Source organism: Hyperolius riggenbachi, chromosome 10 (assembly GCF_040937935.1).
Source record: "Hyperolius riggenbachi isolate aHypRig1 chromosome 10, aHypRig1.pri, whole genome shotgun sequence".
In the NCBI taxonomy this organism is placed as follows: Eukaryota; Metazoa; Chordata; class Amphibia; order Anura; family Hyperoliidae; genus Hyperolius; species Hyperolius riggenbachi.
Genome location: NC_090655.1, coordinates 106958212 through 106982121, shown reverse-complemented (window position 1 = coordinate 106982121; position 23910 = coordinate 106958212). Strand labels below are relative to the sequence as shown.

At 42.2% G+C, this 23910-nt stretch overlaps 1 protein-coding gene across 6 annotated transcripts in view; it reads right to left on the bottom strand.

Moving 5' to 3' along the window:
• Positions 1-23910, bottom strand: part of BTRC (beta-transducin repeat containing E3 ubiquitin protein ligase) — a 312139-nt gene that overhangs the window by 38978 nt on the left and 249251 nt on the right. For all 6 annotated transcript variants that reach the window (XM_068255591.1, XM_068255593.1, XM_068255594.1 and 3 more), the window contains 2 exons: positions 18463-18712; positions 12355-12473 (listed from right to left, as the gene is read on the bottom strand). In XM_068255591.1, the coding sequence (XP_068111692.1) occupies positions 12355-12473; positions 18463-18712 (369 nt within the window). The remainder of the gene's footprint in view (positions 1-12354; positions 12474-18462; positions 18713-23910) is intronic.

The window sequence follows — 23910 nt, the reverse complement described above, 5'->3', positions numbered from 1 at the left end:
CAGGTCCCTCCGCGTACACACGCGGAAGAGGGACCAGCGGCGAGACGGAAGCTGTCGCCGACGTTCCTCCTCCCCCCGCCGGAAGCTCCATTTACCACAATGGAGGTTGCTGTCGCTAGTCCGCGTACTCACGCGGACTAGCGACAGTTGCGGGGGAGGTGCGGCGGCGACTGTCGCCATGCGATTGAAACTTTCAATCGCATGGCGACATGAGCGACGGGCGACAGTTCGGGGTGCGCGTGCGACGGCCCATACTCACGGGCGACCTGTCGCCGCAACACGCGCGCGCCGCGTGTTGCGGCGACAAAAGTCCCTCGTGAGTATGGGCCATAACACAGACCCGTGAGAGTCTTCAGCAATTTAAGGCTTATTGAAACATACAGGGCTTCTAATTTACTTATTTAAATATAAAGCTTATTATATAATTCTTCTCAAAACAATTAATCATATAACATATACGGTAATTGCATATTAAAACTTAATAATATAAAATCATGTTCAATAATATAAAATCATGTTCTATATATTTGTCCTTCTGATGAAGAAATAAATATAATACTTTCACCCCGCAGATGTCAGCATTTCATCATGTAAATATCAAGCTGTATTATTAATATTAATTTTATAAGACTATAAAACCGCCAGGTGGCATAATTGTCCTAAATACGGGACAATAAAAAAAAAAACCTTGTAAAGTTGTTGACATTCCAAAGGACACTCATAGTCAAAACAACTTTGTGGAACACAGCTAATGTGTTTTGAAACTTTCACTGCAGAATCCAGAATTTAAATGTATTTCAAAGTATTAAATTATATTATATAGGGTTTAACAATAATTTTCTTTCTTTGGAAGGACTGTATTGATTATTAATATTTAGATTAATAATATTTATATGTAATAATTTAGAAAATGTTATATACATAAGTATATTAGAAGCCCTGTATGTTTAAAGTTACATTACTGCAGCAATCATATATTTACATATATATATATATATATATATATATATATATATATATATATATATATATATGATTGCTGCAGTAATGCGACTTTAAAATTGTTTCCAGTCTTCACACAGTACGCTTATCTATAACCTTGACATTTGAAAGATGCTTTGTATAATAAACAAAAATGTTTTCGCTTCTTGTAAGTAGAGTAATCTTATAAGCTTCACAGCCTGGAATATGCTGAGATGTCTCAGAGCAATATATTAAAGAAGTACCCCAACTTTACAGTTTACAATGAAATTTTGCACAGAACATTAAAACTTAAAATATACACATACAGCTTTTCCTGCATAAATAAACTGCTAGAATTCTGACAAGGCCATAGACCCTGAACAAGCAAGCAGCAGATCAGGCGTTTTATGACATTATTGTCAGATCTGACAAGATTATCTGCATGCTTGTTTCTGGTGTTATTCAGACACTACTGCAGCCAAATAAATCAACAGGGCTGCCAGGCAACCAGTATTGCTTAAAAGGAAATAAATATGGCAGCCTCCATATTCTTTTCACTTCTGTTGTCCTTTAAGGTACACCTTGCAATAAAGAGTTGTGGAGGCAAGCAAAATATTGCCTTCTGATGGATGTCCTCGATTTGTCCCATTATAACAGATTGGAATTAATCTAGGATTAAAAATTCACTCCCTTTTAATAAACTTGTTTACCATCATAGGGGTTGGCCCACTAAATTGAACAAAAGACCACATTTACTTACGGTAAAGTCTTTTCCAGTAGTCTGGAGGACAGCACCCCCTCTTGAGACTTGTCTCTCCTCCCCACAACTGGACAGGAAGCTAAAAGATAAAAAAATTGCATAGCAGATATGCGGCAGCATAAATACCCCCCAGCTCACCTAGAGCCCTCAGTTATTAAAAAGATTATAAGGACGTATGCCCATAAAAAAACAAAAACAACCCCAATCTGTATATTTACCTTAATACTTCCCACACTGGGTGGGTCGCAGGGGTGCTGTCCTTCAGACTACTGGAAAAGACTTTACCGTAAGTAAATGTGGTCTTTCCCAGGACGTCTTTCAGGACAGCACCCCCTCTTGAGAGATAGACAAGATGAAATCTTAGGGTAAGACGACTGCATGTAGAACCCTTCTGCCAAAACTTAAGTCTGCACTGGATAAGACATTAAGCCTGTAGTGCCTGACAAAAGTATTTTGACTGGACCAAGTGGCCGCCCTGCAAATCTGTTCGATGGATGCACCAGCCTTCTCTGCCCAGGATGTGGATACACCTCTTGTTGAATGAGCCTTGATTGAAGTAGTAAGTATTTTACCCTGAGATCTGTAAGAAGTAGTAATAGCTTCTTTAATCCATCTGGCCAATGTAGCTTTGGAGGCCTGTTTCCCTCTAGATATTCCCCCAAATAATATCAACATTGAATCAGATTTTCTCCACTCCTTAGTTCTTTCAAGGTAATGAATTATACATCTTCTCACATCCAGACAGTGTAGACGTTTTTCCTTCTCATTGGTCGGATTAGCACAAAAAGAAGGTAGAAATATCTCCTGAGACCTGTGGAATTTAGATACCACCTTAGGGAGAAATGCGCTGTCTAATTTCAGTGTAATTCGATCGTCTGAAATAATACAGTATGGTTCTTGAATCGATAAAGCCTGAAGTTCTCCAATTCTCCTGGCTGATGTAATGGCCAACAAAAGGCGGTTTTTAAAGAAAGAAATTTATCGGATATCTCTTTTAGGGGTTCGAATGGTGGTTCACACATAGCCTGGAGAACAGTATTTAAGTTCCATGAGGGAATTCGAGAGCGAACTACTGGCCGAATTCTTTTCAAAGCTTGAAAAAAATTTGATAAAGTATTCCTCTGCTGCCAGTTTCCTTTCCAGGAAGACACTGATTGCAGATGTCTGAACCTTCAAGGTACTGACACTCAATCCTTTTTGTAATCCCTGTTGAAGAAATTCAAGCACTGACGTAGATAAAGATAGATCTAAAGATTTCTCTTTACACCAATTTAAATATACTGTCCATGTCTTATTATAAATATTCCTAGTTACTTTTTTACGACATTGTATTAGGGTTTCGGATAACTTATCCGAGAATCCTCTTGCCTTTAAGATTCTCCACTCAGCTTCCATGCTGTAAGGTGAAGAAGTTGAAGGTTTGGGTGAAAGGCTATGCCCTGCTGTAGTAGGTCCTGTCGATTCGGAAGAGTAATTGGCTGACATACTGTCAATTTCTGTAACAACGTGAACCACTGCCTCTTCGGCCAACAAGGGGCTATCAGGATCATGTGAGCTTGATCCTGTACAATTTTGTTCAGAACCTGTGGAAGGAGTGATATTGGGGGAAAGCTGTACATCAGCTGTGTTCCCCAATTTATTGAAAAAGCATCCACTGCCCAAGGTTTGTCTAGGGGACGTAGTGAGCAGAACTTTTGACACTTGGTATTGTCCTTGTTGGCAAATAGGTCCACTTCCGGGGACCCCCATCGATCCCTGATTTCCTGAAATACTGCCGGATTTAGGGACCACTCGTCCTGCTTCAGAGGAGACCTGCTTAAGAAGTCCGCCAACTGGTTGGCTGTACCCTTTAGATGTCGGGCCTTTATGGACATTAGATTCCTTTCTGCCCAATTCAGAATTTGTCTGGTTTGGGACCACAGTAATGAATTCCTTGTCCCTGACTGACGATTTAGGTAAGCTACCACGCTGCTGTTGTCTGTTCTTATCAGCACGTGACACCGCTTTATGTCTTGACTGAAGTTTTGTAGAGCCAACCATACAGCCTGAAGTTCCCTGCTGTTTGATGGACGACCATCCATGTGTGCTCCCCAACCCCACAGACTGGCGTCCGTTGTTATCACTGACTGAGATGGATAATGCCACAGCCGACCTTCTGATAGATGTGTGAGATCTTTCCACCACATGAGTGAGACCTTTACATTGTAAGGAATGAATACTTTCTTGTCTAGAAATTTTAGATCCCTGTTCCATTCGGTCAGGATCCAAATTTGCAAAGTCCTGGCATGGAATTGACCCCACTGAATGGCCGGAAAGGCAGAAGTTAGGAGTCCCAGAACCGCCATTGCTTTTCTGAGGGAGATGTAGTGGGCCTGCTGGAAAGAAGAAAGAGCATTAAGTATTGCAGAAACCTTTCTGTCTGGTAATAAAAGCTTTTCACTAGTAGTGGAAATATTGAATCCTAAAAATTCCATGAGCTGGGAAGGAATTAGGGATGATTTAGACCAGTTAATAAGCCATCCTAGTGACTGCAATAAGGCCATAGTAGATTCTAGCTGTAATAACACTGAGTCTCTAGACTGTCCCCAAATCAATAAATCATCCAGATAACTAAGAACAGATATGGACCTGCCCCTGATAACTGCTAATACTTCTGACAGAATCTTTGTGAAGAGCCAGGGAGCAGAAGAGATGCCGAAAGGTAGAGCATTAAACTGGAAGTGTCTTACCTTTCCCTCTAGGTGCACTGCGAATCTGAGAAATTGTTGTGAGTTTAGATGAATTGGAACATGCAGGTATGCATCATTTAAGTCCAGAGATGCTAGGAAACAATCTTTCTGTAAGAGAGTTATCACAGAGTAAATATTGTCCATTCGAAATCTTCTGTATTTTATTGACTTGTTTAATTCCTTTAGATTCAGGATAAATCGAAACTCTCCCTGAGGCTTTTTTACCAGGAATACTTTTGAAATGTTTCCTGCCATCTCTCGTAAAAGTGGGTAATCCTTCCCCCCACTGGGATGCTGGAGTCATTGCTTATTAGCCTGGGTAGAAGAATGAGTGGTAAAGTTTGGTTTACCCTTTTGTACTTTATAGGGGGCCCATCTTTTCTTGGTAGTGGACTTATTATCAGACTCTGGCTTTGTGTTGGAACGAAAGGAACCATTTAGACGGAAAAACTCTCCTAACAGGAAAGTTCTTCTTGACGTCAGCAGTTCTCTAATGTCTCGTCTAGCTTAGACCCGAGCAACAATTCTCCCTCACAAGGAATTCCACATAGTTTGGCTTTGGAGGAATTGTCTCCCTTCCATGTTTTGATCCGCACTCCACGTCAAGCCGAATTGAAAAATGCAGTAGTCCTGGCAGTAAGTTTCACTGTGTCGTCTGCTGCATCAGTCATATAATTAGTGGCATTAAACAGGTTAGGAAAATCCTTTAAGATTTCCTCTCTAGGTACTCCTGTGGCGATTTTATGTTGAGTCTCCATTAACCAGGTTCTAAGGGATCTACCTACAGCCGTAGAAGCCACTGCCGGTTTGAACGTAAGTGAGGAGGACTCCCACGCTCTCCTTAGAAGATTATGGCCTCAATTCACTAAGATCATGCTGGAGATAATAAGGCAAGAGAAAACTTACCTCCACATAAGAGAGAGTTATCTTATCTCTTCATTCCTTAAGTTACCTCCTCTGTAGTTAAGTTACCTGCTCTGTAGTTATTTTACCTCATCTGTAGTTAATTTACCTCCTCTGTAGTTATTTTCACGTGCAGTTAATAAACAGCCTGTCTTTAACTCTGGAGTTATTTTAAGGATTGAAGAGTTAACTTAAAGACAGAAGAGTTAACTTTAGGTTTGCCTGAGGTAAAATGTTTCCTGAATACTACATGCCTTATCACCATGGTAACAACTCTAGAAGAGTTATTAAAGACAGGAGATAAGCTTAGTGAATTGAGGCCTATCTGTCTTTTTGTCTATCGGGTCCTTGAGGTGCCCGAAGTCCTCAAGGAGTAAATCTGTATTTTTTTGAAACTCTAGACAAAGCTGGATCAAGTTTCGGAGAGGGACCCCAGAATTTCTGATCCTCAGCGGAAAAAGGGTACCGCCTGTTAAGGGTCCTTGGCCAAAAGGCCCGTTTCTCAGGGTTATCCCACTCCTTTCTTATCATATTTTTTAGGGAAGAATGAATCGGGATAACCGAGGAATGAGGATCAGATAAGCTCTCATACATTTGATCCAACTGAGATAGAGATTTCTTCTCTGTCTCGATGCCCATAGTATTATGCATGGCAGATAATAGATCATTAATAAGATCAGGTGAAAAAGCAAATTTTTGATTTTTGCCAGATCTTTCTCCCCCCTCATCCTCAGAAATTTCCTCAAAAGATGAAATTTCTAACTCTCCCTCAGATAATTCAGATCCCACTGATTCCTCAGCCCTTCTCTTCCTAGAAACTGCTGTGGGAACTAAGGAAACTGGAGGGGATCCTGGAGGAGGAATAGGATCCTCAGGCTGTGCAACTTGCTGCGTTTCCAGAGGGCCCGGGGTAGAGGATGATGATGATGCTATGGCGGAATCCTTGATTTCCTTAATAGCTGTGGTCATTTCTGATCTCATTCATCCCATTAGATCCTTAAATATCACAGGAGATTCATTTTTCACTATTTTATCAGTGCAATGGTGACATAATTTCCGGTTTGAGGAAGAGGACATCTTTGCATTACATAATGGACATTTCCCCCTTAGAAGAAGATGTAGAAGCAGATGCAGATGATGAATGGTATGGTGCTAGGAACTTGATTTATGCTTTTTAGGCTGCAATAAAGCAGAATATGGCCTAAATGAGCGAAGTTCTTAGACAGCACCACCCCAACACCCATGAATATATATATATATATATATATATATATATATATATATATATATACCCCCGGTATTAGAGCACCCCTGTGCCGCTTACCAGAGAGGGTTCAGCGCCAGACTCGGCAGATTGCAGCGGAGCAGGGCCTGCAGCGTCCTCCATGTTGCCAGAAAGTGGGAACATGTACTGCTACACATTTAAATAGTGTTGGGTAATTTACCTGATTGCCTAGGATCGATCCAGGTGCGCCGAATTGCCCCTGCAGATGGCGCTTCCTACTTCCGGTCACGCGGGACGCAGCGCGTGACGCACTTCCGGTATATGGCCGGAACTTCCTTTGCGCGCCCATGCGCGTATATAGATGCTGCCAAGTTGGGAGAAGCCTCCTCCACACTGCCCGAGCTCCCCTGACCAGCTCCAACTGCAGCCAGTAACAACGCTGCCCCTGCCGCCTGACAATGATGGCACTTGCGGAGGATCTCCACGCGTTCCGTCCGGGACAGAAAAACAACTGAGGGCTTTAGGTGAGCTGGGGGGTATTTATGCTGCTGCATATCTGCTATGCAAATTTTTTATCTTTTAGCTTCCTGTCCAGTTGTGGGGAGGAGAGACAAGTCTCAAGAGGGGGTGCTGTCCTGAAAGACGTCCTGAGAAATATGGGATTGCTGGCTCAACAATGCTAATCTATAACACTTATTGTTTAATTTGAACCGTGTGTCCTTCCCCCAATAATATTACATGGGCTTTTCCCTTCACTCTATGAACTTGTTTCCCTCTGTTGTGGTAAATTGTAATACTGTCCTACACAAGGGCTTTAATTCATCAAAGGTTGCTTGATAAAAAAAAAGTCAGTAAAATAGCACCATCGGTATTTTAGATTTTTTTTTCCAATTCACCAATATTTTCACAGGTGCGGTAGAAGTTCTATAATTTACCGAAATACTAATGCTTCATATCAAAAAAACCTGTTAGCAGAGCAGTGTGGAGTGTTTCTGTGTTGTTACAAGCTGTTCCATGCAGTATAGGCATTACAATAGTAAGAGGCTTCCCCACATCCTTTTAGAATGTACTTGTTTGTTATACTCCCTCTGCTCACGCTGAATCTGTCCATTAGTCTTTCTTAAAGCGGATCCGAGATGAAAAACGAACTATAACAAGTAACTTGTCTATATATCTTATCTAAAGTTTAGATAGTTTACACAGCAAATCTAGCTGCAAACAGCTTTAATTGAAAATTATTATTTCTTTATGTGATACAATGACAGCAGGCATGTTGTTTGTAAACATTACACAGAGGCAAGCTTATCTGCACCATCAGCACTCAAACTGTGAAAAAAACGAATCCCCCCTCCTCCCCTCTGCCTTTGAAATCAATGGCTAGTAACACCTCCCCCTCCCCCTGCCCAGACTGAGCTCCCATGAGCCCTTGCTACTGCCAAGGCTCTCTGAAAACCCGTGGGTGTGGTTTATTTAGTTTATAGGGAATTAGAGTATTAAAACAAAAACAAAAAAGTATTTGGCCTGAGGAATGTCCTATAAACAATAGGAAAGGAACACAATTATGCAATGAGTAAAAGTTCACCTCGGATCCACTTTAACATTTTATTTAATTGCCACAGCTTAGATGAACTTCCAGGAGACATCACATGCCATGCTTAGGTGATTTCCCCACTAGCTACTCTGCATCTGCAAACAGGAACCTAAAAGGTTAAACATCAAGCATTAACGCATTTGGTAATGCAGAAAACAGCTGTTTTTTCTGAGCCTTAAGGAAAGTGTCAATTTATCAAGGCTGTTACCGCATGGAAAGTTGAAATTACTGAGCAGTGAGGTAAATTACCGCAGGGAGGCAGGGGGAACCACTTTTGTTCTGTTCTCTCTGCTCGCTGCCTAGGGGTAGAAAAGCTGGACCCTGCCGACAAGCCTTCGCAACCTATCGATGTCAGACCAGCAGGACTTGCAGGAGACAGGAGCTGTTAGTATCGTCAGTCATAGCTCATCCCTCACTGCTTGTGTGAGTCACGGCTATTCCACACGGTTTCCAACAAAGGAGAGCTGCGGGTGATTGTCAAGTAGGTTACTTGCCTTTACCACATGCTGTAATCTTGATGAATTGACATTTACTGACGTGTTGAGGTATTTACTGCACAGATCGATAATTTACCTCACTGCTCGGTAATTTCAGCTTTCCATGCGGTAACAGCCTTGATAAATTGACACTTTCCTTAAGGCTCAGAAAAATCAGCTGTTTTCTGCATTACGAAATGCGTTAATGCTTGATGAATTAAGGCCTAAGTGCATTAATGTCATCCTGCTAATGTTTACTGTTTTTGTTGCAATACTTGTGCTGCTTGAGACTCTGCTGTCCATTTTTTGGTTGTTCCTATGTTCTCCTTGTCATTGTATTGTGCTTTGTAATGCAATGCGGAATATGCTGGCACTATAGAATAATAATAATAATAATAATTAATGGATAAAGTTGTACATGCTCTTTGTACTATATTCCTGTATATGCGAATGTTTGTACTTTATGCTGAATTTAATTTCCTTCTCCAATAAAAAAAAAAAAAAAAAACTTTGACAATGAAAAAAAAAAAAAAAAAAAAAAAAAAAGCTGTGGAAACAGCCATCTTGACCTTAAAGGGGAACTGAAGAGAGAGGTATATGGAGGCTGTCATGTTTATTTCCTTTTAGACAATACCAGTTGCCTGGCAGCCCTGCTGATCCTCTGCCTCTAATACTATTAGCCATAGCCCCTGAACAAGCATGCAGCAGACCAGGTGTTTCAGTGGTTCAGACTTATAAGTCTGATCTGACAAGACTAGCTGCATACTTGTTTCTGGTTTTAATCAGATACTACTGCAGAGAAATAGACCAGCAGGGCCGCCAGGTAACTGGTATTGATTAAAAGGAAATAAACATGACAGCCTCCATATACCTCTCTCTTCAGTTCCCCTTTAAAAAAAAGAGCTTCATGGCTTCAAGAGCAACCTTCTCCATCGAATGCATTTTGAATCACTCCCTGAAAACACTAAAGGTGGCCATTCACTAGTCGATACGTCCAAGAGGAATACAAATCAAAAATCCACTTGCCTGTTTTGCCTGTTTTTTTCCTGTTTCACTCTCTTTCACCTCTTTTGCACTTTTAGAGATTTATCCAGCATTGTGAAACTGACACTTATTTTCACAGGATTTTACCAGTTTATATTACCAAGAAAGACCGCTCTATATATTAAACATCACTGTTGTTCTGAAGCATTTATAAAGTTGTTTGATTTCTCTGCTGTTGTGTGGTGCTGTTTATCTTTGGATGTCCATGCAGATTTTCCCATTTATCATTCAGCACAATCAACTGCCTCACTGTTTATTACTGACTGTGTATTTTCTGTCCGCTTAGATATTGAGTAGGAAATAACAGCTCCCTCAAGAAATGCACTGGCTGCTTCCCAGTAAAGATTCAAACTTTTTTTTCCTGCTGTGTTATTAATAATTGGTTATAACTCCCACTGTTGACAAAAGTGGGATATAAAATCTTTATTCTTCAGCAACATGGGATTAAGAGGCTTGGAAAGGATGCTGGATGCAGCAGCGAGCGGCATACAAACTATTCAGAATGAAAACAATAATATTTGAATCTAACTAAACTAAGAATAAAAAATTGTCTAATCAAAGCACTTTAAAGTGAACCTCCAGACTAAAAATCTACTCAGCAGCATTGAAAAAGGCCTGGTGTTTCTTTAACAGTTTCACAGCATCAGAACTTTGTTTTTCTTACCCAAGCCTTATTTTTAGCTGCACAGAAGAAAACTGCCCGGGCATTTTCCCAGATTCTGTGCAAAGCATGACGGAATTTCTGATGTTGTTCTTGTTCAGCTGTTTTAGCTCAAATTAGTTTTTTATTTTGAATTTGAGATTTGAAGCCTAGCGCGAGCAGCAGGGAGGGGTGATCAGTACACAGGACAGTTGGAACTGTGTCTCATGCTCCCGGTCACCTCCTTTCAACCAAAAAGATGGCTGCCCCCATGAAAAAAGATGGCTGCCCCCATGAAATCACAAATATCTGCCTGTTCTTTTAAAACAGGGTGGGTAAGAGATTATATTACCTATTTTATTTAACATAACTAATGTAACTTAAAGACAGTATGTTTGTTTAGGCTGAAGTTCCCCCTTAAGGAGTATTTAAAAGTAGCAATGCTCTTTACTTGAGCTTGCCAGATTTGGGAAATCACGAATCGTGTGGCACAAAATTTAACATTTGCAATTCTAATTCAAGTGAACACTAATCTCATCCTGATTACCCCCAACATGCTGCATGCAGCACGTTTGCGATTTCTGCAAACCGAAAACTCTGCAGTCAGAATGATCCCATAGGGAACGATTTATCACAGCACTGAGCAATGCTGAATGTGAACCAGCTCTAATTCTGGTCAAAATAGTTAAAGAGGCACTGTAGTGACAGTAGAATGCAATAAATGATTCACTTTTCCGGTCATTTTCTTGGTTTCAGTAGCAGACACTTCCTGTATCTATATATTGCTGTATATTGGTATGTAACCCACTCTTCTAGTGAGGTGTAGCCTAGGCTGTTTAGCAATACACAGAGCATTCTGGAAGACACGGTATAATATTTTGTACTGGCTTCAGAACATCCAGTAAACATTCTTCCGAGATACACCTGACAAGATTAAAGATGTGGCCACCTGTGATCATTTTCCAAATGTAAATAGGGATTTAAAAAGATTTTAGAATGAGCAAACGCTGACTAAATAATAAATAATATTGTAAAAAAATAAGCAATTTTATTCATTACATCATTTTCACTACAGTTTATCTTTAAAGATCCTTCTGTTGTAAGGAATGATCCTGTGACCAGTTCAATGCCCTTGTGAAGTTACTATTATTTTATTATCCAATCTTGAAGTCCCAGAATATAAACATCTGTCTGTTTTATGAAATGTGTACACCATTTATGATAAGCAGCACGAGGAATATTATGTTTTTATCGTTACACTAGTGTCAGGTTTTCCCAGAGGGGGTACGTCACCACCGTGGGGAAGTCTATTTGGTAATAATTTGTGCACACATTATCACTGAAGCTAACACCCCTTTTTGCTTGTAGTGAGTGCTAGTTGTGTAATATAGTCCAGTTATTGGAGCTCTGCACATCAATGCAGATAAATCATTCAGGTATAAGTTTTGCTTGAAAGCGCTGCCATGTCACCCACTGCGCAAACTGAGCGAAAGTATACTAGTGGCTAGCTGCATTCACTGCTTCACATCCACTTTCAACATTTTTAGATTACAATTAGCACATCATTTTATTATTATTATTATTTATTTATAAAGCGCCAACATATTCTGTGGCGCTGTACAATGTAAGAAAACAAACAAGGGATACATAATGATACAGACAATGATATACATCTGATATGAACACTGATACAAGATACAGCACTGCTGATTACAATTTGATTTAACATGATGACTAAAATGTATAAATGTCTAACAGTGTGCAAGCAATTAAATTAATAACAGTCCATGACACAAAAGGATGAGAGCCCTGCCCTTGCGAGCTTACAATCTAAATAATTTGCATCTGTTTTGCATTCAGGGCATGTATTTAGTTCCAGAGGGGCTCTGCATTGCCTCTGTTAGCTTGCATTTCAGGTGCATCCTTGAGCGCTGTCACATGTCTGTCTGTTTGTTAATATAAACTTCTTGGGATTACACTAAAGCACATTCCATGTACCATAAGTGGACAAAGAGTATCTTACCTTATAGTATTATCTGAAGAGCCGCTTACAACCAGTCTGTCCCGATACTGTAGGCAAGCAATGCCCCTCTTGTGACCGTTAAGCGTACGAACAAATTCACACGTACTCGTGTTCCATACCTAGTGACAAAAAAGTGGAATCTGCTAAACACAGGTATGACACATGGTAACCATTCCAATAACGTGGCTAAACCATCTATGAAAAGTTTCTCCATTTTGGGTGGGCTGACTTTCAAGATAATTTACCTACAGAGTTCCTATACTAAATTTATGAAAAAAGGGCATCAGGTGAAGCCGTAATGAGTTTTTTGGCTTCACCAGCTATATTAAACACTATACTCACACTGAAACCTACCTTTACCAATGCCTAACTTTAACCACCCACCCCACATATAACCTTAAAGGAAACCTAAACCTTTTGAAAAAAATGAGTTTCACTTACCTGCAGGACTTGCAGGAGGGCCACCCTGTGCCCTCGCAGCCATGATAGATCCTTGGGTCCCCCGCTACCAGCTAGTTTCGTTCTTGCCGACTGAGTTGGCCGGTCGCCCGCCAACGCATATCCTTGCACGCATTCCCGAAGGTGCAGGACACTATTGCAGACGTCAACACGATCTTGGCTGCGAGGGCACAGGATGGCTGCTTGGGGCTGGTAGACGCCCCAGGTAAATGAAACTAATTTTTTTTTCAAGGGTTTAGGTTCCCTTTAAGCATCCACAGCTAACCTTAACCACCCATCACATGGCTAACCTTAACCATCGCACCCCCACTCCAATCCGTCGAAAAAGCAGAACAAAGGTAATTTTTGGGTGCCTAAATTTGCCCTTAAAAAACGATATTTGAATTGGCGCCTATGGCGGTGCCCAAATTTCCCAGAAAACGGTGTGTTTTGTGTGTATGTGTGTGCTCACTGGAGGGAAAAAGTTTAAAAAATGGGTGCGTGTGGGGAGATGAAGTGTGTGTGTGCATGTTTGTGGGTGCTAGGGGTGATTAATGAGAGGCAAATACTCCGAGTTCATGCGGGATTCTCTAACTTTTTATGCAAATATATGCAGATTGAAAATGGACCAATCAATTTAACTACTTGACCACTGAAGGGTTTTCCCCTTTAGGACCAGAGCAATTTTCACCAGTCCCTTTCTTTCGACAATAAATTAATCACAGCAACATGATCTATATCTTGTTTTTTTTACCACCAATTAGGATTTCTTTGGGAGGTAGATTATGTAATATAAATTGTTTATATTACCTGTACTCCTATTCGGATTGTTTGTGCGGAGGTACATTATGCTAAGAATTATTTTATTCTAAACACATTTTAATTGGAATAATAAGAAAAAAAATAATTATTTCTCATTTTTCAGCCTAAATAGTGTTAAAATAAAACTTCTAGTGTGGATAAAACTCACACATTTTATTTGCCCATTTGTCCCGGTTATTGCAACATTTAAATTTTTTTCCCTAGTACAATGTATGGCACCAATATTTTATTTGGAAATAAAGGTGATTTTTTTTAAATTTTGCGTCTATTGCTATTTATAAGCCTGCAAATTAAAAATTACAGTAATATACCTCCTTGATATACCTATTAAAAAAAGTTCAGTCCCTAAGGTAACTATTTATGTATTTTCTTTTAGACACCGGCGTTCATTGAATTGGGGACTTCATTCATGTCCCAGCTAACCGGTGGTATCGGTAGCGCGAGCGGCAGCTGCCCGCTCCCACTGACTAATTTTCGCGGCCCTGGGACTTCAAATGAAGTTTCCCAGGACGTGATTATACTGCACCTGGTGCAGTAAGTAGTTAAACCTGGGTGGTCCATTTTCAAGCTGCATATATTTGCATAACAATTTAAATAATCCTGCATGAACTCGGAAATATTTGCATCTCATTGATCATCCCAAGTGGGTGCATGCAATGGTGGTTGTTTAAGTATTGTGGGCATTCATTAGGGTGACCATATTTTGATTTCCAAAAAAGAGGACGATCACAACAGCATGTGGGCGTGGTCATGGGTGGGGCCAAATATACAAGACCTTAGCAGTGTGCTGTCCAACTTCGTGGGCATGGAGGGCAGTTTTTTTATTTTTTCCAGACCACATGGTGCAGGGTCGGCCAACCACAAAATGCAATCAGATTCGCAGAAAATTTCTCCACAAAATGCAATGAGATTGGCAGCAGATTTCCCCACAAATGTGCGGACAAGGTATATGTCCGCAGTATAGGTTAGATAGGAATATGGGCCCAGTATAGCTTAGATAGGTATATGCCCCCAGTATAGCTTAGATAGGTATATGCCCCCAGTATAGCTTAGATAGGAATATGGCCCCAGTATAGCTTAGATAGGTATATGCCCCCAGTATAGCTTAGATAGGTATATGCCCCCAGTATAGCTTAGATAGGTATATGCCCCCAGTATAGCTTAGATAGGTATATGCCCCCAGTATAGCTTAGATAGGTATATGCCCCCAGTATAGCTTAGATAGGTATATGCCCCCAGTATAGCTTAGATAGGTATATGCCCCCAGTATAGCTTAGATAGGTATATGCCCCCAGTACAACTTAGATAGGTATATGCCCCCAGTATAGCTTAGATAGGTATATGCCCCCAGTATAGCTTAGATAGGTATATGCCCCCAGTATAGCTTAGATAGGTATATGCCCCCAGTATAGCTTAGATAGGTATATGCCCCCAGTATAGCTTAGATAGGTATATGCCCCCAGTATAGCTTAGATAGGTATATGCCCCCAGTACAGATTACATAGGTATATGCCCCCAGTATAGCTTAGATAGGTATATGCCCTCAGGGTAGGTTAGATAGGTATATGCCCTCAGGGTAGGTTAGATAGGTTAGATAGGTAGATGCCACCCCCCCCCCCCCCCCCCCCCGTATGGCCAGGAGGGTGTGCGCAGCGGCGGGGAGAGAAGTTTCCACTTACCTGCCTGGATCCTGCAGAGAACTTCTATCTTCAGCCTCTCCCGGCGCGCGTCACATTGGTAAGAGCTCCCCCTGTGATGACAGGCGGTTACGTCATCACAGGGGGCGCTGTTACCATACCGACAGACGCCGGGACAGGAAGTAGATAGTAGCTGGCAGGATCGAGGAAGGTAAGTGGGAAATTCTCTCTCCCGCTGTTCCGCCAGGTGCCCGCACACCCGCCGCCCGGTGTCCGCCCGCCGCCAGCAGCAGCAGAGCGAGGCCCCCTCCCGCAGTGTGAGGCCCCAAGCGGGGAGCGTGCCGTGCCTCGCCTATATACTGGCCGCCCCTATGTGAGCTCTTCCCCGGGCATTTCAAAAAACCGGCCGGATGCCCCGGACAGGTCTGAAAAAGAGGACCTGTCCGGGGAAAAGAGGACGCATGGTCACCCTAGCATTCATTGTGACTTGAAACATGTCTTTTTATAACCAAACTGAAAGCAATGATACGCTATTTGATGTTTCATGATCAACAGCTGCATTGAATAGTATAAAGTGATTGTGGCTGCAACACAGTTAATACTCAGATTCAGTGAAATTTGCGCTTGATGTTGAGCAATGTAAATTTAAGGTCTAACATACATTGACAGACTACCGTAAATGCTAAAGTCACAGGATAAGCAGGACTGTTGAACAGCAACTTTGAGAAAGAGAAATCAACAATTCCACAGATCACGTCTAAAATATCCAAGTAAGGCTGTTTATCAAAGTAAGGTTAGGTTCATACTACACAATGGAATAGGACAGTTGGCTGCAGTGGACAAGTCCTATGTTATTTATAGTAGCTGTTCAATCACGTCTGTTGTGGTAGCACAATGCAAAATCTCGCCAATACACAACTTTTCCAGAGGCCAAACGGACATGTCATAGATGGCATGCTACCTATGACATGTCCGCTACAACGGACACCATAACTGTATGGATGGACAAAGCAGATTGCACATCTGCTGAGACTGTCCGCATTGTGGCTGTAGTATAGTGTGAACCAAACCTAATACAGAAGCACATACTCTGCAGTAGTGTTGGTGCTCTGATTCAACACACACATTCAGCACCAAAAGGCGAATATTCGGGGTGCGTTTCATTTAACTCTCATACTTCCTGTGGGTGTGTGAATGCGTATGTTCGGGATCTGAACTACGTGGTGCAACATTTAGACACCAACAGTACTCTGCAGCATGCACAGAATAGTTTCAATACCTGGTAAGTTAAACTGTTTAATACACACCTCATCAGAAGTCTATTATCACAGAGAACAGATGTGACAGTAGCGTAGTGGGATGTAGAGGTTGCGATCACACCTAGGCCCCTGAGCCAGAGGACCCATCTAAGACCTTCCTACAGGTTCTGGGTAGTCATCACCTCTGTATGTGCGTTACATGTTGTAATCATTAGTAAACTGTTGCCCTCCCCTGCTTACGCCTCTCTCACACATGGAAAACAGGAACTGGTGATCCGTATAATGCAACTTTTATATATTCTGTGTTGCGAGAAGGAGGGAATGGAGGGTACAAAATCTGCAATGGTGCTCATGGCTCGGTAGCCAGGCCACTGAAATGAGAAATTCACACTTTACAACATCCACAGTTTATGTTTATTTTGTTGCATTTTGCGAATGGCAGTTATTTGGGTGATCGCATCATCACTACAGCTTGTCAGCTGACATGGCTCAAGAGCAAAGAGGATTGAACATGGTGGATTTTCCCACAAGTCAGATGGTCAACTGCCAAAGGTATTGAAACCATCTCTAAATAGTCATCTGAAAATTTTTTTTTGCAACCAATAAGAAGCAAGGATCAAACCGCTCCATACCATGCATGCTCAAATGTTACCTCTTTATGTATTAAGAATCCTGCAGCCAAAAATACTTGTACACATGCTAGATGCGAGGCAGCCAATAACTATTGCCTCAGCCAAGAATCTAGCTACAACGGCCCTCAATCCCTCAGCCACCAATCAGCCTGGTGGATGGGCTCACTAGAGAGCACTGTTCTTCTCACTCACTCCACCCGACCTGACACGCTTTATGTGCCATTCTGTCTCCTCTATGCAATGTAACAGAATGAGTCACTAGCCTGGGGGCTTGAGACACATCTGTACAGCATCAGCCTGGGGCATAGAGTCCCAATCCCTGCTGGGCATCTTGCCTCCTACATATGTATGAGGCTTTATTGGACTTATTAATTAGATAGCTCTGGGGGGATACTGCTATTTGCATTGCACCATTTTGCTGTTCAGATTGCAAAGTGGTGGGCAGAGACTGAGCGCTAAGAAAAATGCAGACTACTGCCATGAAAGCCTCTGATGCAGGAAACTGGCAGTGACTGGGCTCAAGAGGTACTATAAAAGTGATTACTCTGACATTAGCTAATCGTGGAGTTTGTACACAAATCAGGGTCTAAAAGGGACTTTTTTCCCCCACCTACCACCCAAGCATCTAAAACAAAGCACAGCATTCAGTTCCCTACCATGATGACGGAACTTACGTAAATACTGAAGGCAATAGGTTTTGAGGAAACTGATTCAGGAGGAATGTCAAAACCTACTGTCGGCTCAAATGAGGAAGTTCGTTTAGTTACTCGGTATAACGATCAAGAATCCACTATCCAAAAGATCCTGATCTGTCGGTCAAAGGAATGGTACCGGATAAGCCACAGATCACTTACAGGCGTGCAAGAACCCTGAAAGATCTCATGACAAATAGCCATTCTGAGCGACAATCTAAATCTAAACACTGCAGTGTGGTGGGCACATATAGTTGTGGTGGTTGTGTCTACTACAGATTTTTGGCGGTGGGGTCGGAAGTTATACTCCCTAGTGGACGCAGACACGCCTGGAATTTTTTATCCGGCCTCCCGCGTCTGGTGTACAGGGGGGATCCGGATGTGACGTCAGGTGCTACATGGGACTTTGCCAATTGGCTGCATGGGCGGAGAGGACGGGTGGGCGGTGCCTTTTTGTTCTCATATAGTGTTGACAATAGGTTTTGAGGTTTGCATACCAAGCTTTGGGCTATAAAAGAAGAAAGCATAAACCAAGAGGCAATGTTATCATTACCCATGCCTTGCAAAGCTGTGAACAGCACTGGGAAAAATTGAACAGACAAAAAAGAATGAAAAAAATGTGACTTACTTTTATAGTTCTGTCACCAGAAGCAGACACGATGTACTTGTCATCAAAGTCCACCACATTCACAGCAGCCCTATGACCCACAAGAACCCTCCGCAGGGTGATGTCTGTGGCCGAGGCCATGTCCCACACTGCGATGGAGCGATCTTTGGAGCAGGTGACCATCATACCGTTATTGAACCGTAAATGCAGGACTGCCTCACAATGGTGAATAAGTGTATTCAGCATCTCTCCCGTGTTTACATCCCAAACCCTGCAGGGAGCAACCATGAGTCACATCAAACATGTAACACAACATCAGGCATAAAAGGGAATCATGATTATTAAACATTTAAAGTAACCACTGTATAGCTGTATTATTAAAGCCCAACAAAACCCAAAATTTAACAACGCAAATTCTAATAGCAATTAACAAGTATATGTAAAGCATGTACAGATGAAAAAGGTATTTTGTCCACCACTTTGCATGAGTCAAACATGCTTGGACTCATAATACAACTTAATTTCTATTCCATCTGGTTTAAGCTGATGGCACAGAGCGGTGGCACAGGCAGTGACAAAGGTGGAACACGGAAAGGAGTTTACACTTTTGTTTCTTTAGCTGCACAGTTCACTGATCCTCTCGTTCCTATTCGCCTTTTGAAGAAAATTACCCACTTCCTGAAAGCTACTGTATACAGTTCTAGGCAAGTATAGCTACAAAATAAATGTTTACTTAAAAGGTAAATTGTATTTATTTTAAAGATTAATGCATTCAACAATACAACCGGTTCACCATCCCTCCCTTCCCTTCTCCCACAAGTACTTCAGAACACACACGTACACACACACTACACACACACTACACACACACACTTTATACTGTATGTATATATGTATGTGTACAGTTTGCCTGAAAATACATCAGAGTTTAAAAATGGTATCCATCTTGACCAAATTATATTATGGAAAACACATGTACAAACGCATTAAAGGGACTCCGAGTAGTGCCCAAATTTAAATGAATACACTTACCTGGGGCTTCTTCCAGCTCAGGATAGGTGACGAGGTCCCGTGGCATCCTCCTGGCTCGTCTCCTTCAGCCTCCGCCGGCCTCCGTTTTCAGCATCACCCGGCGACACACGGGCCTGGTGTCGGCTGGCTCTTCCTGATTAATGACGCAATGCGTCATCACATGCACGGGTTTTCTGCGCATGCGCAGACCTGTCACGCCGGCCTCCGTGATGACGCATTGCGTCATTAATTAGGAAGAGCCGGCCGACACCAGGCCCGGGTGTCGCTGAAAACGGGGTCGGCGGAGGCTGAAGGAGACGAGCCAGGGGGACGCCAGGGGACCTCACCGCCTACCCTGAGCTGGAGGAAGCCCCAGGTAAGTGTATTCTTTTAAATTTGGGCACTCTTCGGAGTCCCTTTAAGTGTAAAAGGGCCCTAAACCCTTCCCTAAATATACCAAACTCAGCAGTGTACGCATAACGAAGTTGGAGATTATCTAGATTAAATCCATCCTTAAAGTGAACCTTAAGTCAAATAAAAAAAATGAGTTTTACTGGGGCTTCCCTCAGCCCCCTGCAGCTGATTGGTGCCCATGTAGAGTCGCTCCGATCCTCCTGGACCCGCCGGCGGCCACTTCCGGTTTTGCCGTCAGCCGCCGACAGGCTGGGAACGCGAGTGATTCTTCGCGTTCCCAGCCACAATAGCGCCCCCTATACTGCCATTGCGGCTTTCCTTGCCGCAATAGCAGTATAGGGGGTGCTGTTGTGGCTGGGAATTCGTGTTCCCAGCCTGTCGGCGGCTGATGGCGAGACCGGAAGTGGCCGCCGGCGGGTCCAGAAGGATCGGGGAAACTCTACGAGGGCACCGATCAGCTGCAGGGGGCTGAGGGAAGCCCCAGGTGAGTAAAACTCATTTTTTTTATTTGACTTAAAGTTCACTTCAAGTATGTCAAATGAAATCAAACCACCAAATTAAACCAAAACAGATTTCCACGTTTGTAAAAGCAGTGCCAGTACTTACAATAAACATTAAACCTAACGATCTTTCAGAATTCAGCACCTTTAGTTTTGGGTCCAGAAGACCTTTAAGAAAATTAAAAAATGCAGATTGATATGTCTGATGTCAGTACGGTGCACTACAGAAAATCAAAAGCAATGTTGGGGCGCTTTCACTCCTCTGATTTTTTTTTTTTTGTGTTTTAGGTTTTCCCGGAGAATTCTTACCATAAATTATAAATTCATTTATAAACATTTAATGGGTAATTGTAATGATTTAATACATTTACCTTTTGCTACTATTCCACGGTTGCCGGACACCAAAAAAACAAGGATGCCTAAAACAACTTTTCTGCAAACGGCACACAAGTACTCGATACAGTGGGTTGCAAAAGTATTCGGCCCCCTTGAAGTTTTCCACATTTTGTCATATTACTGCCACAAACATGAATCAATTTTATTGGAATTCCACATGAAAGACCAACACAAAGTGGTGTACACATGAGAAGTGGAACGGAAATCATACACGATTCCAAACATTTTTTACAAATAAATAACTGCAAAGTGGTGTGTGCATAATTATTCGGCCCCCTTTGATCTGAGTGCAGTCAGTTGCTTATAGACATTGCCTGATGAGTGCTAATGACTAAATAGAGTGCACCTGTGTGTAATCTAATGTCAGTACAAATACAGCTGCTCTGTAAGGGCCTCAGAGGTTGTCTAAGAGACTATTGGGAGCAACAACACTGTGAAGTCCAAAGAACACACAATACAGGTCAGGGATCAAGTTATTGAAAAATTTAAAGCAGACTTCGGCAACAAAAAGATTTCCAAAGCCTTGAACATCCCACGGAGCACTGTTCAAGCGATCATTCAGAAATGGAAGGAGTATGGCACAACTGTAAACCTACCAAGACAAGGCCATCCACCTAAACTCACAGGCCGAAGAAGGAGAGCGATGATCAGAAATGCAGTCAAGAGGCCCATGGTGACTCTGGACGAGCTGCAGAGATCTACAGCTCAGGTGGGAGACTCTGTCCATAGGACAACTATTAGTCCTGCACTGTACAAAGTTGGCCTTTATGGAAGAGTGGCAAGAAGAAATCTATTGTTAACATTGTTAAAAGTCCCGTTTGCAGTTTGCCACAAGCCATGTGGGGACACCGCAACTATGTGGAAGAAGGTGCTCTGGTCAGATGAGACCAAAATGGAACTTTTTGGCCAAAATGCAAAACGCTATGTGTGGCGAAAAACTAACACTGCACATCACTCTGAACACACCATCCCCACTGTCAAATATGGTGGTGGCAGCATCATGCACGGGGGGTGCATCTCTTCAGCAGGGACAGGGAAGCTGGTCAGAGTTGATGGGAAGATGGATGGAGCCAAATACAGGGCAAACTTGGAAGAAAACCTCTTGGAGACTGCAAAAGACTTGAGACTGGGGCAGAGGTTTACCTTCCAGCAGGACAACGATCCTAAACATAAAGCCAGGGCAACAATGGAATGGTTTAAAACAAAACATATCCATGTGTTAGAATGGCCCAGTCAAAGTCCAGATCTAAATCCAATCAAGAATCTGTGGCAAGATCTTAAAGCTGCTGTTCACAAATGCTTTCCATCCAATCTGACTGAGCTGGAGCTGTTTTGCAAAGAAGAATGGGCAAGGATTTCAGTCTCTAGATGTGCAAAGCTGGTAGAGACATACCCTAAAAGACTGGCAGCTGTAATTGCAGCAAAAGGTGGTTCTACAAAGTATTGACTCAGGGGGCCGAATAATTACATACACCCCACTTTGCAGTTATTTATTTGTAAAAAATGTTTGGAATTATGTACGATTGTCGATCCACTTCTCACATGTACACCACTTTGTATTGGTCTTTCACATGGAATTCCAATGAAATTGATGCATGTTTGTGGCACTAATGTGACAAAATGTGGAAAACTTCAAGGGGGCCGAATACTTTTGCAAGCCACTGTACATCCACAGCACTGGTTGCTAGAATATTGAATCGAATATATTTATATATTGTATTGCGTGGTTAGATTTGGTGCACACATTTCTGACAACTATTGTTTAACCAACTCCTTGCAAAAATGTTTTTACCTGTGATCTGTAGTGCTGCAGTTGTTTGTCAGAAATGTTCACATTCACCATTTTCAGAAGAGCTATTAAGCTCTGTGGTCCCCGAAAGTGGATAAAAAAAATCCCGCTCCTGCAGTATCGCACAGGGGTGTGGAGTCAGAGTAATTTTGGATACCTGAAGTCGGTGTCAGTGGTTTCAATAAACTGAGGAGTCGGATGATTTTTTTTAACCAAATCCATAGTCTTTGTAATAATTAGACTAAGTAGTTGGAGTCGAAGCAATTTTGGGTACATGAAGTCGGAGGTTTCATAAACTGAGGAGTCGGATGATTTTTGTACCGACTCCACAGCCCTGGTATCGCACACCTCATTGGATTCCCATTGCCAACACTCAACTGCTGTCACCTGACCATGGATGACATGCATTATAAACAATAGCTTATCCGCAAAAAAAAAAATGCAGTTTTCCACAGACATAACTGTGATCTCTCCCTTATACAGTGTTTTCAACGGGCAGAGGAAAAGCGTTCCCTTAAAGGACACCTGAAGTGAGAGGGATATGGAAGCTGCCATATTTATTTCCTTTTAAACATTGCAAATTGCTTGGCTGCCCTGCTGACCCTCTGCCTCTAATACTTTTAGTCCTAGATCGTGAACAAGAATGCAGATCTGATGTTTGACTGCATTTGCCACATGCTTATTTCAGGTGTGGGATTCAGACAATACTGATGCATGAAAGATCAGCAGGATGTCAGGCAACTGGTTTTGTTTAAAAGGAAATAAATATATTCCTTTCACTTCAGTTGTCCTTAGGCTAGGTCCACACTAGACACAGTTGCAGGACGGACACTGCAGTCCGGATCCGGGGAAGATTAGGGGAAGTACCCACCGTACTGCAAACTGATGAAAGTGCATCAGTTTTGCATCAGTTTCCGTTCAGGTTTTTCCCTGACAGAAAACGTCTCTATCATTAGGAAGGAGTGGGAGGATTTTTTGGGCCAATCATAAAGCTCAGGCTATCCGTTTTCACATCAGTTTTTTGCCTGTGGAGCTGGAGATGCGTTTTCTCATTGCTTTCACTACACCCTGCGTGTATCCGTGGTCCTGATCCGTTGCGTGAAAATGCAGCAGATCCGGACCTTCCGTTCAGGTTTTGAAAACGGGTCCCCGCAAACGCAGACGGATCCGTTTTTTACTTGGGTGAGGCTGGCTGCTACTTTGAACATTAGTATCCGGGACTCCGTTTTTCATCAGGTTTGAAAAACGCAGCCACGGATACGTTTCCGGACCTAGTGTGGACCAGCTCTTAAAGACAGCATACATTTTGCGTGTAAATGGCGGTTGATGTATAGCCCTTTTTTTTTTTTATAATCAGGG